Here is a 17393-nt window from a genome sequence, read left to right on the forward strand (position 1 = left end):
AAGAGCAAGAGTTGAGAGGAAAAAGAGAATGACGACTCTGAGAGGGTTGTTTGTAGTTTATGACAGACATAACATTGCTTGGGGTAAAGTCTCCTGGTTCTCCAGAGTGACTGAATGGCTGAGGCTACAGGTCACAAAAGGATGTACTACAAATGAGCTGTCTTTCATTTTTTATGCTACATGGTCATCCTTGTAAGTATATGCCCCTAAACCATAAAGCTCTGACAAATGCCTAAATTTAAATGCATATTTGATTTTCAAATTAAATACTTATTTCATTTTGCTTCCATACAGTTATTTCCATGACATTCACTTTTATTTGGAGGAATAACCAAGAAGTTTTTTTCAAGGAAATTAGCATTATTTGGGAGCCCTAATTTCTGCATGGGTGTGCTGCATAAAGTAAGAGGCAAGAGAAAAATCCTTTGATGCTCATATACTTATTAAACCGTGGTAGAGGAATGCAGCAAATGAAGTAGTGGACAAAAGGCAAGGGAATAATTGTAGGATTCTCTGACCACTTCTTTGATTCCTGCTGCCAAGCCAAACTCCTGCAGTCATTTCACAGCTAGTGCCACATTCATAGTGCCACGTTCAATTGGAGTGAAGGTTTCAGCAGTTCTGGTAGACCTTAAGGGAAAATAAGATGAGATCTTTCTTTACCAAGCTCTTAAATGGCTTTCTATTGTTTAACCTCTGACCACACCTTAATGATGTTTATTTGTGGCTGCAGTGTTGGTTGGTTAGGAATATCAGTGTGCTCAGGGAACACTCAGCTGCTCACTACTGCAGAAGACACAGCAGTAGCAGCAAACACAGGAGCATATTTCATTTAACACACTTATTAATCTTTGGTAAATGTGTATGGTCCAGATACTGAAAAATTATTATGGACCCTGAAATGACAGTGGGGACTTACATTTTAATTTAACAATTAGGATTGGTTGGCTATTAAAAAAAACAGCTATTCAAAAGCAGAAAGGAAGAAAAGGAATTCCCCAGGTTGAATTGTGTGATGTGCTTGTGCAGAAAAGCAGACAAATGTTTTCTACTCTATAGTGTCTCTAAGACTGAGGTGCATATATATATGTTGGCAAAATCACATAATCATAGAATTATTTATTATTTAGAATTATTAGGTTGGAAAGGACCTTTAATATCATTAAGTCCAACTGTTATCTCAGCAGCGCTGCCAAATCCACCACTAAACCATTTCCCCAAGTGCCACATCTACATGGCTTTTAAATATCTCCAGGGTTTGGGGCTTGACAATCTTTTCCAGGAAGAACCCTTCCTAGGAAGAATCCTAATATCTAGTCTAAAGATTCCCTGGTGCAACTTGAGGTAATTTCCTCTTATCCTGTCACTTGTTGCCTAGGAGAAGAGACTTTCTTTCAGGTAGCTGCAGAGTGCCCTCACCATCAAGTCAACAGTGATACCAAAGTCATTAGGTTTTTTCCCCTTAAGTTTTAACCTTCTCCTGTGCAGAATGGGAAAATGTTAGTGAGACAGGAGAAAACTGTTGTCTGTCACAATCTCTTGATCAGTTGCTCTCTGATGAGAGAAAAGTTTGTCATCCTCCAGACTAGATAACAGAAGTGACAAAACAGAGCTGCATATTCTGGCCTTACAAGGGAGTCAAGGAAAGAAAAGCATATCATTTACTGACGCCCCTGCCTATCAAAATCTGTGAAGGTGACGAGAAATAGCTGGCATATATCAATATAAGTATAGACTGAGGAAGAACAAAAATGTTGTTTTTTGCCTCTGCATTCAAATCTATAAAACTAAGCCTGGCTGCTTTGCTCTGTGGCTATATAAAAAGAAATGAAGCAGTTAACTAGCAAAAAAAGGAGCAGTAATTTTTTTAGGAGGAAGCCTTTCATACCTCAGAGTACAGCAGACATTTCAGTGAGGAGTACGTGGACAGACTGATACGCTGCCCTTGTAATATAATTTGGAAAAACAAAATCATCTCTAATGAGCTCTAGCTGAGCAAATTGTTATTCACCTCAAAGCTCTTTTTATCAAATTATATTTTAGCCAAGCACTTGCAAAATCATGAGTAACGTTGCTGTGGAAAAAGTTAAAACAAAATTATAGTATGAGCAGAAGCAGCAGAAATGCATTTTTATGGCTATATTATTCGTTTGGCATGTAAAGATTCACCTGCATAAGTTCCCATGCTCCTTTATAAGTGCTAATATTTTGACATCCATGTGATAATTCATATGTAGATTTTTCCTTCCTAACTCTCAAGAGTTAAGAGATATTTTAGTTTTTCAACTTTCTGATAAAAAGTAGACCATTTTGCATGAATGCATTTTATATTGGGTGTTATATCACTAAAAGTGGCACTGTGTTCTGAGACTCTCAACATAAGAAGGGCATAGCCCTGTTGGAGTGAGTCCAGAGAAGGGCTACGGCGATGATTAGAGAGACAGGGCACCACTTCTGAGAGGAATGGCTAAGAGAGTTGGGATTATTCAGCGGGAGAGAAGGCTCTATAAAGATATTATAGGAGCCTTCCAGTACCTTTTTACGAGAACATGTAGTGACAGGACATGGGGAACCGTCTTCAAACTGAAAGAAGGTAGATTTAGATTAGAAATTAGGGAGAAATTTTTTACTGTGAATGTGGTGAATGTGAACAAGTTGCCTGGTGAAGTTGTGGATTCCCTGTCCCTGAAGTTGCTCAAGGCCAGGTTGGATTGGGCTTTGAGGGGTGGAAATGTGCCCTGCCTGTGGCAGGGAGAATGGAATGAGATGTTTTTTAAAATCCTTTGCAACCCAAACCATTCTATGATTCTATTGAAATATTGCCTTATTTTTATCACAGCAACTAAAAACATAATTTCATCATCTAGGTTAGAAAACTGTGCTACACAGGTTTATAAAATGATCTGTATTAGTAGAGATTTTCTGATACTACTGAAGATGTCTTTCAGGAACAAAGTTTCTTGCTAGCAGGCATTAGTCTTCATCATTATTTTTGAGTGTAGTTCAAATCTCTTCCAAACTAGAGCATACAAAGGACATGTAGAGGAAAACTCACTTAAGGCAAAAGGGCTATTTCAGTGTATGGCAAGACAATTATTCATTACCAACACTTTTTAAGATGATCCCTTAAAAAATTATCTTTTTTTTTTTTTTTTTGGCAATTCAATGAATCCTATTGCTTAGTTTGAGTGCATAACACAGTAGAAAATAAAAATAACCTGTGAATTCAAGTATTTCCTCAATTTTCACAAAATCAATTTCTAATAGTTCATGGTAAGATTTTATGTATTAATGGTTTTCATTAAAAATGGTCAGAAAAGCTTCAATTTTCAATTCCTAGAAAGCTCATAAAAGGTGAAATCTCATTGCTCATCCACACCTACCTATTTTAATCTCATTTTCATTTTTTCCATTAGTCCCCATTCAAGTCTTTTCTGTTTTTTTAGATTTTGGACAGCTGGGGATGAGGTGAGTAGTTTCTTGTTTAGTTTAGTTTTGTTTTGTTTATTTTGCTGTGGTTTTTTTTTCTAATTTAGGTGGCTATTATCCATAGACTATATAAAGAATAATGAAGAATTTTTTATCTATGCTTCTTGGAAGCATGATAATGTAGGGTATTCCTAATTCTGAAGTCTTGCTTCTAAGTCGTATTGCTTGTACCATACCAAATTTGATAGACTTCAAGAAATTATGAAAGCAAAATATACTTTCATTTCAGTATATTTTTTTCTTGGATACTATCTGAAGTAGGCCTGTGGGGTCGTAATCACTGATTCTATTCTTGTCCTGCAGTCACTCATAAATACAGTACAAATAAATTTCTAAGTCTCAGGAAAGGTTTTACCCTATTTATCCAAATAAAGTAAAAAAACCTTCAAACCACAACTCAGAAAACATTAGTCTAGACTAGCCAAGTATTGGGTAATGTACACAATTCTATGTGAAATAATTAGGCACATAATTTTTAGCTTCCAGATCAAAAGAAGATAATGAGCAATGAGGAACGTACTTCATAATATTATACAGACTAAGTTTGGGTCATTAGATCATCATCTAATTTTCCTTTCTACATATAACAGTCCATTAAGCTAGCAACAGATGCACTTTAAAGAGATTAAAATATGTTAGCTAGACTGAAGTAGTTCAGTTTTCAGAAAATGAAACTATATGCCAAGGGTAGAAAGAGAGAACAGGCTTCAGAAAGGTCCATAACTTCTGCTATAGCAGTAACTGATTTGGTAAAATGATCTGAAAACCCAAATTATGCCTATTCCACAGGAAGGGAAAATCCTCCAAATTCTGAGAATTTAATATGGAATTAAAGAAAGGAATAAAATTCCTCACTATTAACAAAACTCTGGTGATCAGTATGTGATTAAGAACTTTCCAATAGGAACTGAAAAAAGGATATCTGCTGCCACTAGAGTTTACTAAACCTTTTCACTCTACTTCATTTCCATCCACAATAAAAAAGATACTTGGAAGAATTTCTTGTTATAATCCCCTCTTTCTCAAGAATACATTTTAAAAATTGCATATAATTGGGCAAAACATTCTTCTCAGCTACAATGACTGGTAACAGAGTCAAGACACCATGCTTGACTAAGAACATTTTCTTAATGCAAAGCTGCAGACAGTGCAAATACATTAGGACAATGCAAGAAAACCAGAACAAAATCTGGTAGATGATCTGTGATGTTTCTTTTTATGCTCATCAAGTTCCTGCTTGGTCCTCTAGGTCCAGGAGGCAAAGTATGCCTATTTATCACTCTGAATTTTCCACTAATAGTGCTTTAGGGAGAATAATCCTAACTAGGTTCTTTAAATATTATAATTGCAGCTAAGCAAATAATTTTCTAAAGGTTTATTTCATGGATTTGGGAATTTTTTTCCTTTAATATGTTTAGTGAATATTTTTTTTTTATTAGTCAACCAGCTGTAAAAGCTGGTCAAACAGTATTTGTTGAATTCATTTGATGATTGATTTGTACCAAATGTAGGATAAATCGTTCATGACTAATTGGTTCTGTTATTCAAAGAGATCTAATTGTCATCCCTAGTTTTAAAAGGAACCTGTACCATAGCGCACAAGGTAAAATAACGTAACAGAAGTACAGGCTGTACATTTGTAGCACAGCTGACATTCATAATTCTCTTAAACTGCTTTTTATCAAACTCCTATCATGTAGGACAAGCTGCCCTTGAAAGAAATAAACTGAGTGTTGATCTCCACAAGTCAAACCATACTTCTCTATTATTTAATCATGTTCAAGTGCATGGTCTCTTTAAAGGCTCTGTGTTTGTTATATTTTTACTATGCCAGGGATTTTCTGTTGTCCCATGGAGATGTAACATTAAGAAGGAAAAGTGGCTTGGCACTAATTCAGAAGACTTGAGATAAATTTCCTGCTCAAGCGGTCTCAGTTCTCCATCAACAAAAAATGTAGAGGTACTACAGACTCATCTTAAAAATATATTGAAGAGATATATTAATTTAAGACTTGGAATTATTCTGAAACTGTTGCAATAGAATATTAAGCATAATATTGATATATGCATTGAAAAGTGGTCCACAAGTCCAGACAATGTAACTCAACCCCATTTTCCTCTGAGGTGCCATAACCTACATCTGAAGCACCAGGGCATGCAGTAGAGGCAGTAATTCTGTCTGGCACATTCTGTAAGTGACTTAGCATTATGGGTGTATTTTTAGCTTTAATGACTCTCCATCTTTACAAATAGACGTTCAAATGGATTTTAAGATTAAAATATGGTGCCATTCTAGCATGATTTCCAAAGCAACCATGTTGGTCTCAGTACAAGTCTTGAGTCAAGATGAAGAACACACAGCACTAGCTGGGGTTCAGCTTCTTTAATACTGCTTATTAAGGGTTGAAATTTGTGCCATGCCAATTCCAGGTAAGTAATAGAGAAAACTGTAAAAATACAAGAAGCTTTGTGCATGAGGCAGTGAATTTACAGTAGTTATATACAGTAAGGAAACGGTCTTCAGGGGTCAATCACCTGTGGTTATGTGGTAAAATTGTACACTATATATAGCATAGAATTTTGGTTTCCTCACATTAAACTCTCTATCCCTCCTCTGTCCCAGAAAATCATGTTTTTATTGCCTGCTGACAATGGCCTCTCTGCTACGCTATCCTCTAAAAGATGGTAGCCATTGTTTGGGAGAGTGCTCACTGGTGTGGTCTGAAATGGTCAGGGAGCATACTAACACATACACTGTTAAACTGTGCAGATGACTACAAGGACTTTTAAGCTTAAGTTTATTTACTAGTATAAAAGTTTACAGTACAGCACCTGTGTAGCCAGGTTAGCAGGGTCTATGACCATGGAAATCTTCTCTGGCTCCCATCATACTGAATACTTGTCTTTATATAATATTTTCCTAGGTACAACATCAAGTGAATTTTACTATGTGATTTCTGGTTCTAGATTATATGCAGCTTGATTGGAGGGCAAAAAGACGGTGACTTGTCTGTATTCTATGCTTTAATGTATTAAATATTGTATTTATGTATATCAAATGCTTTGTATCAGCTTCAGGAACATAATTTTTTAGAAGACAGCACATCTCATTTTCTTTTATATATTTCAGATAATAAATGAAAGAGATTCAGCTCAAATTTTATGGGAATATTCAGAGAACTGAGTGATACCCTGCTCTATTCCTGGTCTGCATTGGTAAAATAACTTTATTGGTAAGTTAAGCACACTGAGACAACACATACATGCTTTCATAAGCACACATATTTATTATAGCAACACCGTCTGTCAGCAGCTTCCTTATAAAGCCCTATTTTCAGGGATTTATGGAACTGACATATGTATCGTGGGGGAACAAGCCTACATTTGCAGGGCAATGACCTTACAGGTCTTTACCTCCATTTTCTCTGATTCTTTAAATATGCTGCGTTGTTCACTTTGAGAAGCAGAAAGATGTAAGACAGACCAATTTTCTTTGCGAACAGCTCCCAAGTGTGAAAGAAGTCCACTTCTCTAATTTGTATGCACACTAGCTAGACTTAAATTTTGTGCAGCAAAAAGATATGTTTAGGTGTTTCTGTAATTTTAAAGAAGCATTACCAATCTTTAAATGCTCTTTGGCAGAAAGAATGTTTCACAGTGTAATTTATTTATAATTAATATTTCCAAAAAGGAAATATAGGGAAAAAAAAAGATAAATCTGCTCTATGTAAGAAATGTCTTTTGTTCAACAAGTCAGACCTCTGGCTCTTGAAAAATTACCAGTGCCTACCAAAGCCAGGTAAGTCAAACCACTGAATAGCATGAAACAGCATTTTGCATAGTTTGAGCTGCAAATTAATATAGACCTAACAAATGAAATTGTTGCAATAGAGTAAATTACCAAAACTATTACAGCCAACTTAATATGTTTTTGAGCATTAACACTAAAGGGAGAGGTGAACATGCAGGCAGCTGTGTAAAATAGAAGCTTCTGTGTATTGGGGAAAATTCCTTTGACAATCTATTCTGTCCTGTTTTAAAAATAATTCTTGCTTTGGCCTACCCTGAAACTGAATCCCGGGTCTCAAATAAATTTGGTCTAACAAAACAAAAATGCAACTCAAAGGAATTAATCAAAATCTCCTCTAAGTAGCAATCCAGATTTGAGGAACAGCAGCCAGGCTACTGCTTTTCAAGCCACCGAAGAATTTTAAACGTGTTACAGAAGTGTTGCACTTGGTTGAGAAGTTGGGAAGTGATGAAGCACAGAGTTGTATTAGTGTGCCTCTGCTGAATGATAAACAGAGCAGTGGCCTTTGGAAAAGGATGCAGAGTAATAAGAATGTCAGTAGAATATATCACGCAGAGAAAATCCATTGTCCATGAGAATCTTCAAAGGCTCATTTCCCACTATAGTATTAACCTGGCTGAATGCTTCAACTAGGGACATAGAGGGTAACTAATATACCTAATATATACCATGGTAACATATTTATGAAGCAATATACATTATGTATTACATCTATCCATATAAACATGTTTAGGCAGTACATAATTGTATAATGCCAATGCTTTGCAAATAAACTTTTTGTCAGGCTTTTAAAAAAAAATTCACATAGTATTTCTTCATCTAGAGTTACTTTTCCTTTTCCAAGACACTGCGATTTACCCTATAATCATTTCCTATTGTTACATTTGAATGTGAAGTTCTAAATTTGAGAGCAAAAAGAAACATTCCTGGCTTCATACTCTGCAATTAAAGAATACACAGTATTACAGAATTCTCAGCATGTTGCTCTTCCAGTAAATCTCATTTATTCACATCTCATTTTCTAATAAACTAAAATATGTTTTGCCTCTGATCCCTATAAAAATTTCACACAGTGGACATGAAAGAAGGGAATCTGATTCATTTTTTCAATTCTACAGTAAGACAAGGCTTATTTCACAAACACCAGCATTATACAAGATCAAAATAATATCCATTACCATAAATTAATTCTTTCTCAGATCTGTTTTCCTCTTGGTATTGCTTAACAGAAACCTAAGAGTAAATAAGCAAGTTTCTTTTTACGCCAGTGATTAGTAATGAATAAACAGAGCAAGTACTAAAGCTGACTTTGCACCTACTGAATGCTGCAAGTGTCTGTACTCGTTTGATATGCATCTAGCAAAGCTTGGATGCTCCCAAAAGGCCACTCCATGAACACTGAGAGAGCAGCGTCTGCTAGTGGTGCCTGTAAGACACAAAGAAGACAGAAAATATTTATATAAGTGAGAGGAACTGGAAAGAATAAACTTATTTAATCTATGTTCTATGCTATTTTAAAGGCACACACAGAAATAATTTCATGTAATGATCATCGGTATATAGAGAGTAGTATAAGATCCTGAAACACATTTCAATGTTTACTTGATTGCTTTTTAGCAGTGTTTCCTTAATTAAAAAGATTTTTATGTTCTCCCTCATTTTCATCACTTTGCCTGATAGATCCAGTCAAATTGATTTCTTGTCAGCTTCTTCTTTGTGGTTATAATGCTCATATGTACATATATACATATGTATATATACAGATAAATGTACATACACCACAGACCCATGCATATATGTAAGCTGTAAGAGATATCATATGTACGTGCATATTTTCATGCATATGCATAAGTAAATATGCATAAGTAAATATGTGAGGTTTATACAGATATATTCACATATATGCATATTTACATGGGTCTAGCAATAATTTATCTAGGATACAAAGCAAAATATTTCTCCCCTTTTTTATCATCAAGATTTCAAAGTAGTACTGTACCTGTGGCATTGAGAGGACATCGATTGAATGCCATGTCCCCAGCTGGGGTCCTTTTCCAGACCATTGACATCAAATAGTCTTCAGGACATATTTCATAAGGCGCTGTCATTTATAAATGAGAATTTAAATAGAAACATTAACATATTTTATATCATAAAAATAAGTGCTCCATTTCATCCTACTTTTTCCTGAAATGTGTATATTAACATAACTTGGGTTAATTTTCAGTTTGAAGTAAAAAAATGAGAAGCCTGATATTTTGCATATCTGTCTTAGTGATGGTATTTATTTCATACAAACCATGGCTTTATTCTTCCCATCAAGCAAGCACTTTTTTAAGTTGTAGTTACAATATGAACTGGTTTTACTCTTTCATTGTTGCTCTATTTTGATCAATAACACTAAGAAACTATCAGAAGATGATGAGACTTAAACTGTGATAAGTTACAATGCTAATCTTTAACTAAAATTTGTAAAGATTTTTTTTCTAAAATTGAATCTTTATGTGAAAAAATCAGTTCTGAAAAGACAGTTGAAACATTAAATGTGCTGAAGGTGCTAAATGAGAGTTGTGTATTCTGAAGGTTATTATAAAACCAGGTTATTTCTTTGAAATGTGTTTCAGTACAAGCTGGTAATTAAGAAAGTATAGTCAATAATGTGGGACTGAGTGTCTATGAAGCAAAATAACCTTTTACTGGTTATTGCAATACCATTTAAAGGGAAAATTATTGTCACAATTTTGTACTAACAGAACTGCATGGGGAAAAATAAACTTCAGCAAATGCTTCATGTTTTATTTTCACATGGTCACAACAGCAGATTCCTCTTGCTCTCTGTATGTTAGTGTATATTCCAGTTTATGATTTTTGAGCAAATTAGATTAGCACAGAAAACATCTGGCTGAAGCTATCTCACAACTCACATCACTGACATGTTAGTTAATGAAACCTAATTCACTCCAAGTTCAGGGCAGAAAATCAGGAATTGTTTATTATTATATATTATTCTTACCAGAAAAAAAAAAAAAAAAGTAACCCTGCTGTATTACAGCAAAGTGGTTACAAAACAAGAAAAAAGAAAAGAGAAAGGAAATTCATTCTAGCAGATGGTGTGATAAGGCAGAAAGCAATTCAATGATTCACTCATGGTTGCATGGGAAATCTCTAGCAGAGGCAGGAACAGACTACAGATTTTGCCCATCCCATTATCTAACCCATAAAATCGTCCATCTTCCCTGTTTTGTACGTCTGCTGACGGAAGTGTGAGCAAGGGAACTGAGTAGACTTTTGCACAAAGCTGTACCCTCTCTTTGTAGAGGACAAAGAATACCTAGCAGATGGCTCAGTAATACTAATATGAATCACAGTTGGGCAGAAAAATTGCTTGCTAAATTTGCCTCACCATCAGCATTCCTGAATCGTAAATCAAGACAGTTGGTGCTGCTAAAAATGCAAGAGATCCATTAATGGCAAAACCCAAAGAAAGTCAGTTATAGTCATAATGTAGAATACTAGCCCTGCTTCAGATATGCCCACAGAGTGAATGCATCAGGACAGAGTTACACTGGGAAAAAACAGATTTTGGTAAACATAAGCCATCTGGTGACATAAGCAAAAGCAATTACCATTCTATTATGACCTTATAAACAAAAGAAATGTTCTGTTTTGAGGAGCGTAAATTAACATAATAAGGAGGTTATATTATAAATTACATAAATTTGCTGGAGCTTAGAGCTCTCTGAGAACTATATTTGTTATGCAGCTGTGGCCATTTCAAATGTGTTGTGTTCACTAATCACCACTTTAGGTGCTGATTCTCAGAACTAAAACTCTTTTCTCCACATACTGAATGTTACATGTGAGTTTTTTGCTTAAAAAATGTATACATATATCTATAGGCACACTTCAAATACAACATATTTTATCTTTTACATTTGCAAGCCTCAGGTAATAGCAGAGATTTCCTATCTATTTGGAAGGGTACTAGTGTGCTCTTGAATTAAGTTTTCATAACTCAAGATTATATGGAAACTTTACCTCGTGCTGGAGATAAACAATGCACTTGTGTGTTGTGTTCAAAAGTAAAAGGCACTCCCAAGACCTTCAGTCATCAGGAAAGAGGTGTGGGAGCAGCTGGAACTTGGAAGAAGTTTTGCTTAGCCCAGGCAAAGACCTTTTCCTGGTCTCTGGCTGAGTCTTGGCCTTTAATGCCTCATACAAGGATCAAGGAATGCTGCAGATAAAAACAAACTCCTTCTTCTCAAAGATAAAACCTATCTGGCAGAGCTTACTCATCAGGCAACCGCCCACATTAAAGCATCTGTGAGGCTGCAACCCATGTCGCTCATGGAAGCATTACAGGCACAGTGGAGTGGTACTATATCTGAGTTTAAAAGCCTTGTTGATCCTCAGAACCAGTTCAAGTATTTCTGTAACTATGGCACAATTAATTCATAACACACCCACAGATAAATATGAGTTTGCTCTACAAAATAATAGAGAACTACTAGAATTTAGAAGCAAATAGCAAATGCTGAGGTAAAAATTGCTATCATTGGCAAATAAAAGGCAGACCTCTTTCACTCTTGATGTGAATCCCCAGCATCTTCCCACACAGAGCATGCATTCAAATGTACCACATTACCTGCAATGATAGGCCTGAATTCATCCTACCTGAGCACAAATATTCAACAAAGCCAACTGTCTAGAAGCACAGTCTTCTTCTGACATTACTGGAGAGAAGACGTGCATCTCCCAGAGGCAATCTACCCAACTGGGATCTGTGGAAGCTCAGGACAACATACAAAGCAAGAGAGAAGAGACACATGCAAGAGACACATGTAGCCTCACAGAGTTTGCCATCTACACAAGCAGATAACAAACATGGGAAAGGGTAACAAAAGGGTGAGACAAGCTAGCCTATAGCACACAGTAGCTCAAATGATGGTAGAACTACAGCTCCTATCTTGAATCCTAATTCAATGCCCCAGGCAAAATTATCTTAAACAAAGGCAATAGAAAAAAAGCTTTTGGATGTCTTATAGAATAGTGTTGCAATCAGAGACAAAAAAAAAACAGCCAACCAACCAAAAAAAAAAAAAACCCAACTCCCCAGAGCTTTTATTTTATTATTTAGCTGAGTATAAATTGAATTATTTGAATCTTCTCCCTTCTCCTATTCTATCTTATCTATTTAATATTGCTGTGAAAAAAAACTACCATCGGTGGGAAATGATTAGCTAGTCTTTGGTTGTTGTGCACTCTTGTCTTTGTGTTAACTAACAAGGTAGTCTGGCATTGTTTTCAGTTATACTTTGGTCTAAAGTGCTCCATATTAGGCTTTATACTACTGAAAATATAATTATAAGAAAAATGCTGAGAATCTTTTTTGAGTGAAATCCAGGTGAAGCATTAATATTGGAAACAAGTATAGTGTTAATAAAGATTTAAGTATTAGGGAATTAGCTATTTCTCAAAACCAATACTGTATTGTTGAAACATGATATATTCTTCTGGCTGTCAAAAGAACACAGCCCTATTTTTATAGAAATAAATTTACAGTGATGCACTTTGGTTTTGGTACTCCCACCTCTTCATTTTCACTGATGCATTTGGTGGAAATTACCTTATTTCTCTTACACATTCTTCTACAAGTTTTTGATCATCTTGCTATGCATTTTCTTTTGTTATCTAGCTGTCTCCATTATTCTTATGGGACAGACAAAATGTTCATTCATCTTGTGTAAGTTTTCTGCTGTGACTCCTGAGTGACTAGAAGTTTACCAAATATAGAAGCATTTTTTACTTTCTCTGATTTGTTTCCGATTTTCTGAAGTCGTCCTTTCACAGAAAAATGTTTTGAGTGCAGAGTAGTGCTGACCTATTAGGAGCGAAGTTTAACTTTAGACATTTGAGACGCAACAAAGCATCAATAACTGAACCCAAAATGTATTTAATCTTTGTTTTTCATTCCTATAATATTACACAATGGAAGGAAAAAACAACAGTTTTATAATTCATAGCTGTGATATACACAAATCACAAAGAAAGATGCACAAAATTTGTTCAGAAACCAAGCTTTTTGAGAATCCAATTTTCAGACAGTTGTTGCATATAGGTAAAAGCTTACATAGTGGAGGCCTTGTAAAATCATGGCTCAGGTCTGCTACTTTGGCTAAGCAGAAAAGGATTATGGGAAAGTGACTCAGCTGAATTAGAGGTAGAAAAACAAGTTATGTAACCACATTGTGTTCACATTGTGGTGTATGGTGGTTGGTTAAATTATATTTATTATGATTGTAATCTACGTAGCTGATAACTGGTTAATTGCTTAAATAGACCAGGTTTTTGCAATAAAGCAGCTCTCCTTTGCAGCTGCCTGGGGACTCTGCATCACTTCGCACCCTCACCTCACAGACAGCACTTCTGAGTCTGCCTCTCTTAATGCTGCTGAAAGCAATTCAGTCTATGCCCCAGCCACTTGAAGGGAATCACTGAGAAACTATGAAGAGAACTTCACATAATACTCAGATAATGCAGAGCTTAAACTACAGAATGTCCAGGCAAGATTTTCAGTTATCAAGTAAGCACTCTGCAAAGCATCTTATTGACATCAGTAACTCTAACAGAAAAAGGCTTTATTAGCCTTTTGCTTAGACCGTTTAAAGTAGCTATAATTTAACTTTTTGTAAGTCTATAGATTTTAGGGTAATACAAGCAGGTGCAGCTTCATACCCTTAACAAAAATATTACATGGTTCTACACACCTGAGGATCTTGTTTTATGCAAAGCAATGATAATACAAGAAAAAGGATCAACATTTAAGTTTTCTCATATTTTTCAGTGGCTTACATGGAACAAGAAACCAGTGAGACAAAAGTAGCTTTTTTAAGCTATTTCAGGGCTAGGAAGAAATGCATAAAAATAATGAAATTTGCTTATACTTTTAACAACTCTTTATAGTACTTTCCAATTTTACTTCTTGTTTATATAATGTAAATCTGTACATAATTTTATAAAATTTTGGTAAATTATCCACATTTAAATCTGAGATTCTTCAGTAAATGTCAGTCTAGAGGCAAATAAATCTATAATTCATGTCTAATAGTTTACACAAGCATAGCTTGTTAAAAGGTGCTTTAGGTTAGAGTTTCTATAAGCACACTAAATCTAATCTGAAATTAATCAAGTAAATAAACAAATTCACCAAATGGCAAATAAAGCTCTGTGTGCATTTGACTTGTAAATACATCTGTAAAATATTTTATTAACAGCAGGTGGCAACCTTTGAAAATTGGACTGCAGCAGTATGGCTTTACTTTTAAATATACAAATGCAAATTATTTCAAGAAGGGTTTTATAAGCAGCATCTAGTTCATCTGACTGTTTATTGAGAAGATTCATATTAATCTCCTATTAGTGTTGTGCTTTTTAGAGGAAGCCTGCATTACCTATGGAAATTAGTTTGCTTAGGAATTCAATGCAAATACTATTTTGTACTGCTTTTCAAATAATGAAATTTTTATTAAAATTAAACAGATCATTTAAAAAGCAAGTTAGATTCAGTTAACTTCTACAGTGTAGTGTTATAACTTTCTAACTACAAATAGTCTTTTTGTTGTTCTTCGAATGCAATGAGACTAATAGTTCTCCTGTACTGCAAATACCTTGAAAACGTTTCCTTGATGTCTGTCAAGGGATAAATATGCTGCCTATGAAATATATGGGCTTGATGACATAAAATTCACATCTGATAAATTTCTCATTTCCTGACCCAAAGCATCCCTTCCATTTAAGTCCTTCTCTGACCACGAGAGAACACAGGCAGCAAAAATGTCCAGAAGTGAGATTGCTAGATTGATTTTCTGCTGCTTCTTGGCTTGCAGTTCAGATTACATAATTTCCCGAGTGGGTGGCTAAAACATCCTATTCTACTAACAAACTACTTATTTTTTTATCTTTCACCTATCCAACAATGTATTATTTTACTTTAGGAAATGTGTGTTTACAATAAATACTATCTGATTCACCTATCTTCTTTATTCTTCATTTTTGAAGAAGCTCAAAAGTACACTTTTATTAGCTTTTAGTGGGAAAGACTTAAATCTGTTGGGAGGGCAAAGTAAAGAGTGATACAAAGCATTATATTAAAAAAGTGATATTTAAGCATTATATTAATGCTTAATAATAGAAAGATGTGTCTTTCAATTACTTTCCTTTTTCTAAAATGTGGCTCATATATTCATTCATTCATTCACTCTGTACACCATGGTAAGGCTCACTTTATCTCTTGTTTTTACTGTACTGGAATTTACCCCAAATGTATTAGAGATGTCACTTGTACACTGAACAAAATGAATTCCAAATTACAAAACCAGACCTGATATTCTCAGATACCATACATTCAAAGAGTTTTTCTGTAGGAAATTGTTTGTGCTCCAAATACTATAGGCATTCCTAGGCAATCAATTTTTACTATGATATTTTGCTTCACTCAAAACTTGATACATTGCTTATATGTCTAATAGGGCTCATTTGCATCTAGCTGCATAAACAGAAATCTACTGAGAAAACCAGGAATGACTTGTCTAAAGCAAGGCCAGATACTGCTCTTTATGGCTGTTACTCTATAGGCATTGATCTTGTCTTTCCTAAAGACGCCCATTAAAGTAAGCCCTATTGCAGTGTAAATGATAACAGCAATTATATTTTCATCTCACCAGGACACCTCTGTTCACTGCACCGTCTGACTTCCTCTCCGGTTCCTTCACACTGCTGCCCAGTCACAGCAGCGCCTTGACAGATCCTTATCCGCCTCTCCCAGCCACCGTCACAGGATTTGGAACAGCCACTCCAGTGGCCCCACTGGTTCCACTGGCCATTTGCTGTTTGGAAAAAATACAATTACAGTGGTGATATGATGACAGTCATAATGAAGAATTACTCTTTTTAAAAATTTATTTGTATAGTGCTGCTGTACAGTAACAATATATATTTACAATATGCCTAAGTACCCTTAAAAGAAACTAAGTAAAAACATTTTTGCATGTGGTATTTTAAGATCTTGATTTTTACATGCTCTGGCAGAGCAAATGAGGCTTAAAGGTAAATCCATATAGAATCTACACACACTGAAAGGCTGCTTTTGTACAGTCAGAGGATCATGAAGTAGTCTGAGGCCAAAAGAGAATCGGTTCATATATATTTACTTTCTGGGTTCATGAAAAACTTAAGTGCTTTAGGCTTCAAAAATATGTGCTGAATGCCCTTCAAAGAGCATTAAAACCAAAAAGCTAATGTGCAGTCTTATTGCACCCTTTTAGGGATTTTTTTTCAGTTTTTTTTTTTCATCAAGTAAATCAAAATGAGGTCCCAGGGATCACAGAATGACAGAGCTGTTGGGGTTGGAAGGGACCGCTGGAAATCATCCAGTCCAAACTCCCCGGCAAGGCGGGGTCACCTGGAGCAAGTGACACAGAACACCTCCAGGTGGGTTTTGAATGCCTCCAGACAGGGACACTCCAGAGCCCTCCTGGGCAGCCTGTTCAGTGCTCTGCCACCCTCGATGTGAAGAAGTTCTGACTCTTAGGCTGGCATGACACTTGTAGTCAGTGACTTCTGTCCAGGCCTCGCCGTGGCCGGAGCTCTGCCCCGCGGTGCAGCCGGGCCGTGCCGCGGTGCCCGGCGCCGCCCGCCGCCCACTCACCGGTGCACTCGGGGTTGAAGCACTCCCGGCTCTCGGCCCAGGGCCCTCTGCACTCCGAGCCGCCGTGCGCCGCCGCCGTGCACTGCCTGCTTCGCTGCTGGGTGCCATTGGAGCAGGTCACCGAGCACTGGCTCCACGAGCTCCACTCCTGCCACTGTCCGTCCACTGCCGCGGCGGCCACAAAAGAGATGGACACAGCAGAGTTACCACCGGAGCCAGGCCGGTGACCACAGCCCTCAGGCTGGGCCCGGCCTGACTTGCGGCAATCAAACACAGAAACCAACGTTATCAGCTGCTTTAAGCTAATATAAAACTGTCTTCCTTTTGCCTCAAGAGCGTCCCATCTAATTGTACACTGATATAAAAAGGACAACTAATTATTTCAGT

At 36.2% G+C, this 17393-nt stretch overlaps 1 protein-coding gene across 13 annotated transcripts in view; it reads right to left on the reverse strand.

The window, feature by feature from the left end:
* Positions 1 to 17393, reverse strand: part of ADGRB3 (adhesion G protein-coupled receptor B3) — a 446612-nt gene that overhangs the window by 236360 nt on the left and 192859 nt on the right. For all 13 annotated transcript variants that reach the window (XR_002465425.3, XM_021530142.3, XM_021530143.3 and 10 more), the window contains 4 exons: positions 17007 to 17171; positions 16021 to 16185; positions 9300 to 9401; positions 8620 to 8726 (listed from right to left, as the gene is read on the reverse strand). Coding sequence is in view for 12 of the 13 variants with exons in the window: in XM_021530142.3 (XP_021385817.1) it covers positions 8620 to 8726; positions 9300 to 9401; positions 16021 to 16185; positions 17007 to 17171 (539 nt within the window). In the remaining variant the exon portion in view is untranslated. The remainder of the gene's footprint in view (positions 1 to 8619; positions 8727 to 9299; positions 9402 to 16020; positions 16186 to 17006; positions 17172 to 17393) is intronic.

Source organism: Lonchura striata, chromosome 3 (genome assembly GCF_046129695.1).
Source record: "Lonchura striata isolate bLonStr1 chromosome 3, bLonStr1.mat, whole genome shotgun sequence".
NCBI classification, from domain to species: Eukaryota; Metazoa; Chordata; class Aves; order Passeriformes; family Estrildidae; genus Lonchura; species Lonchura striata.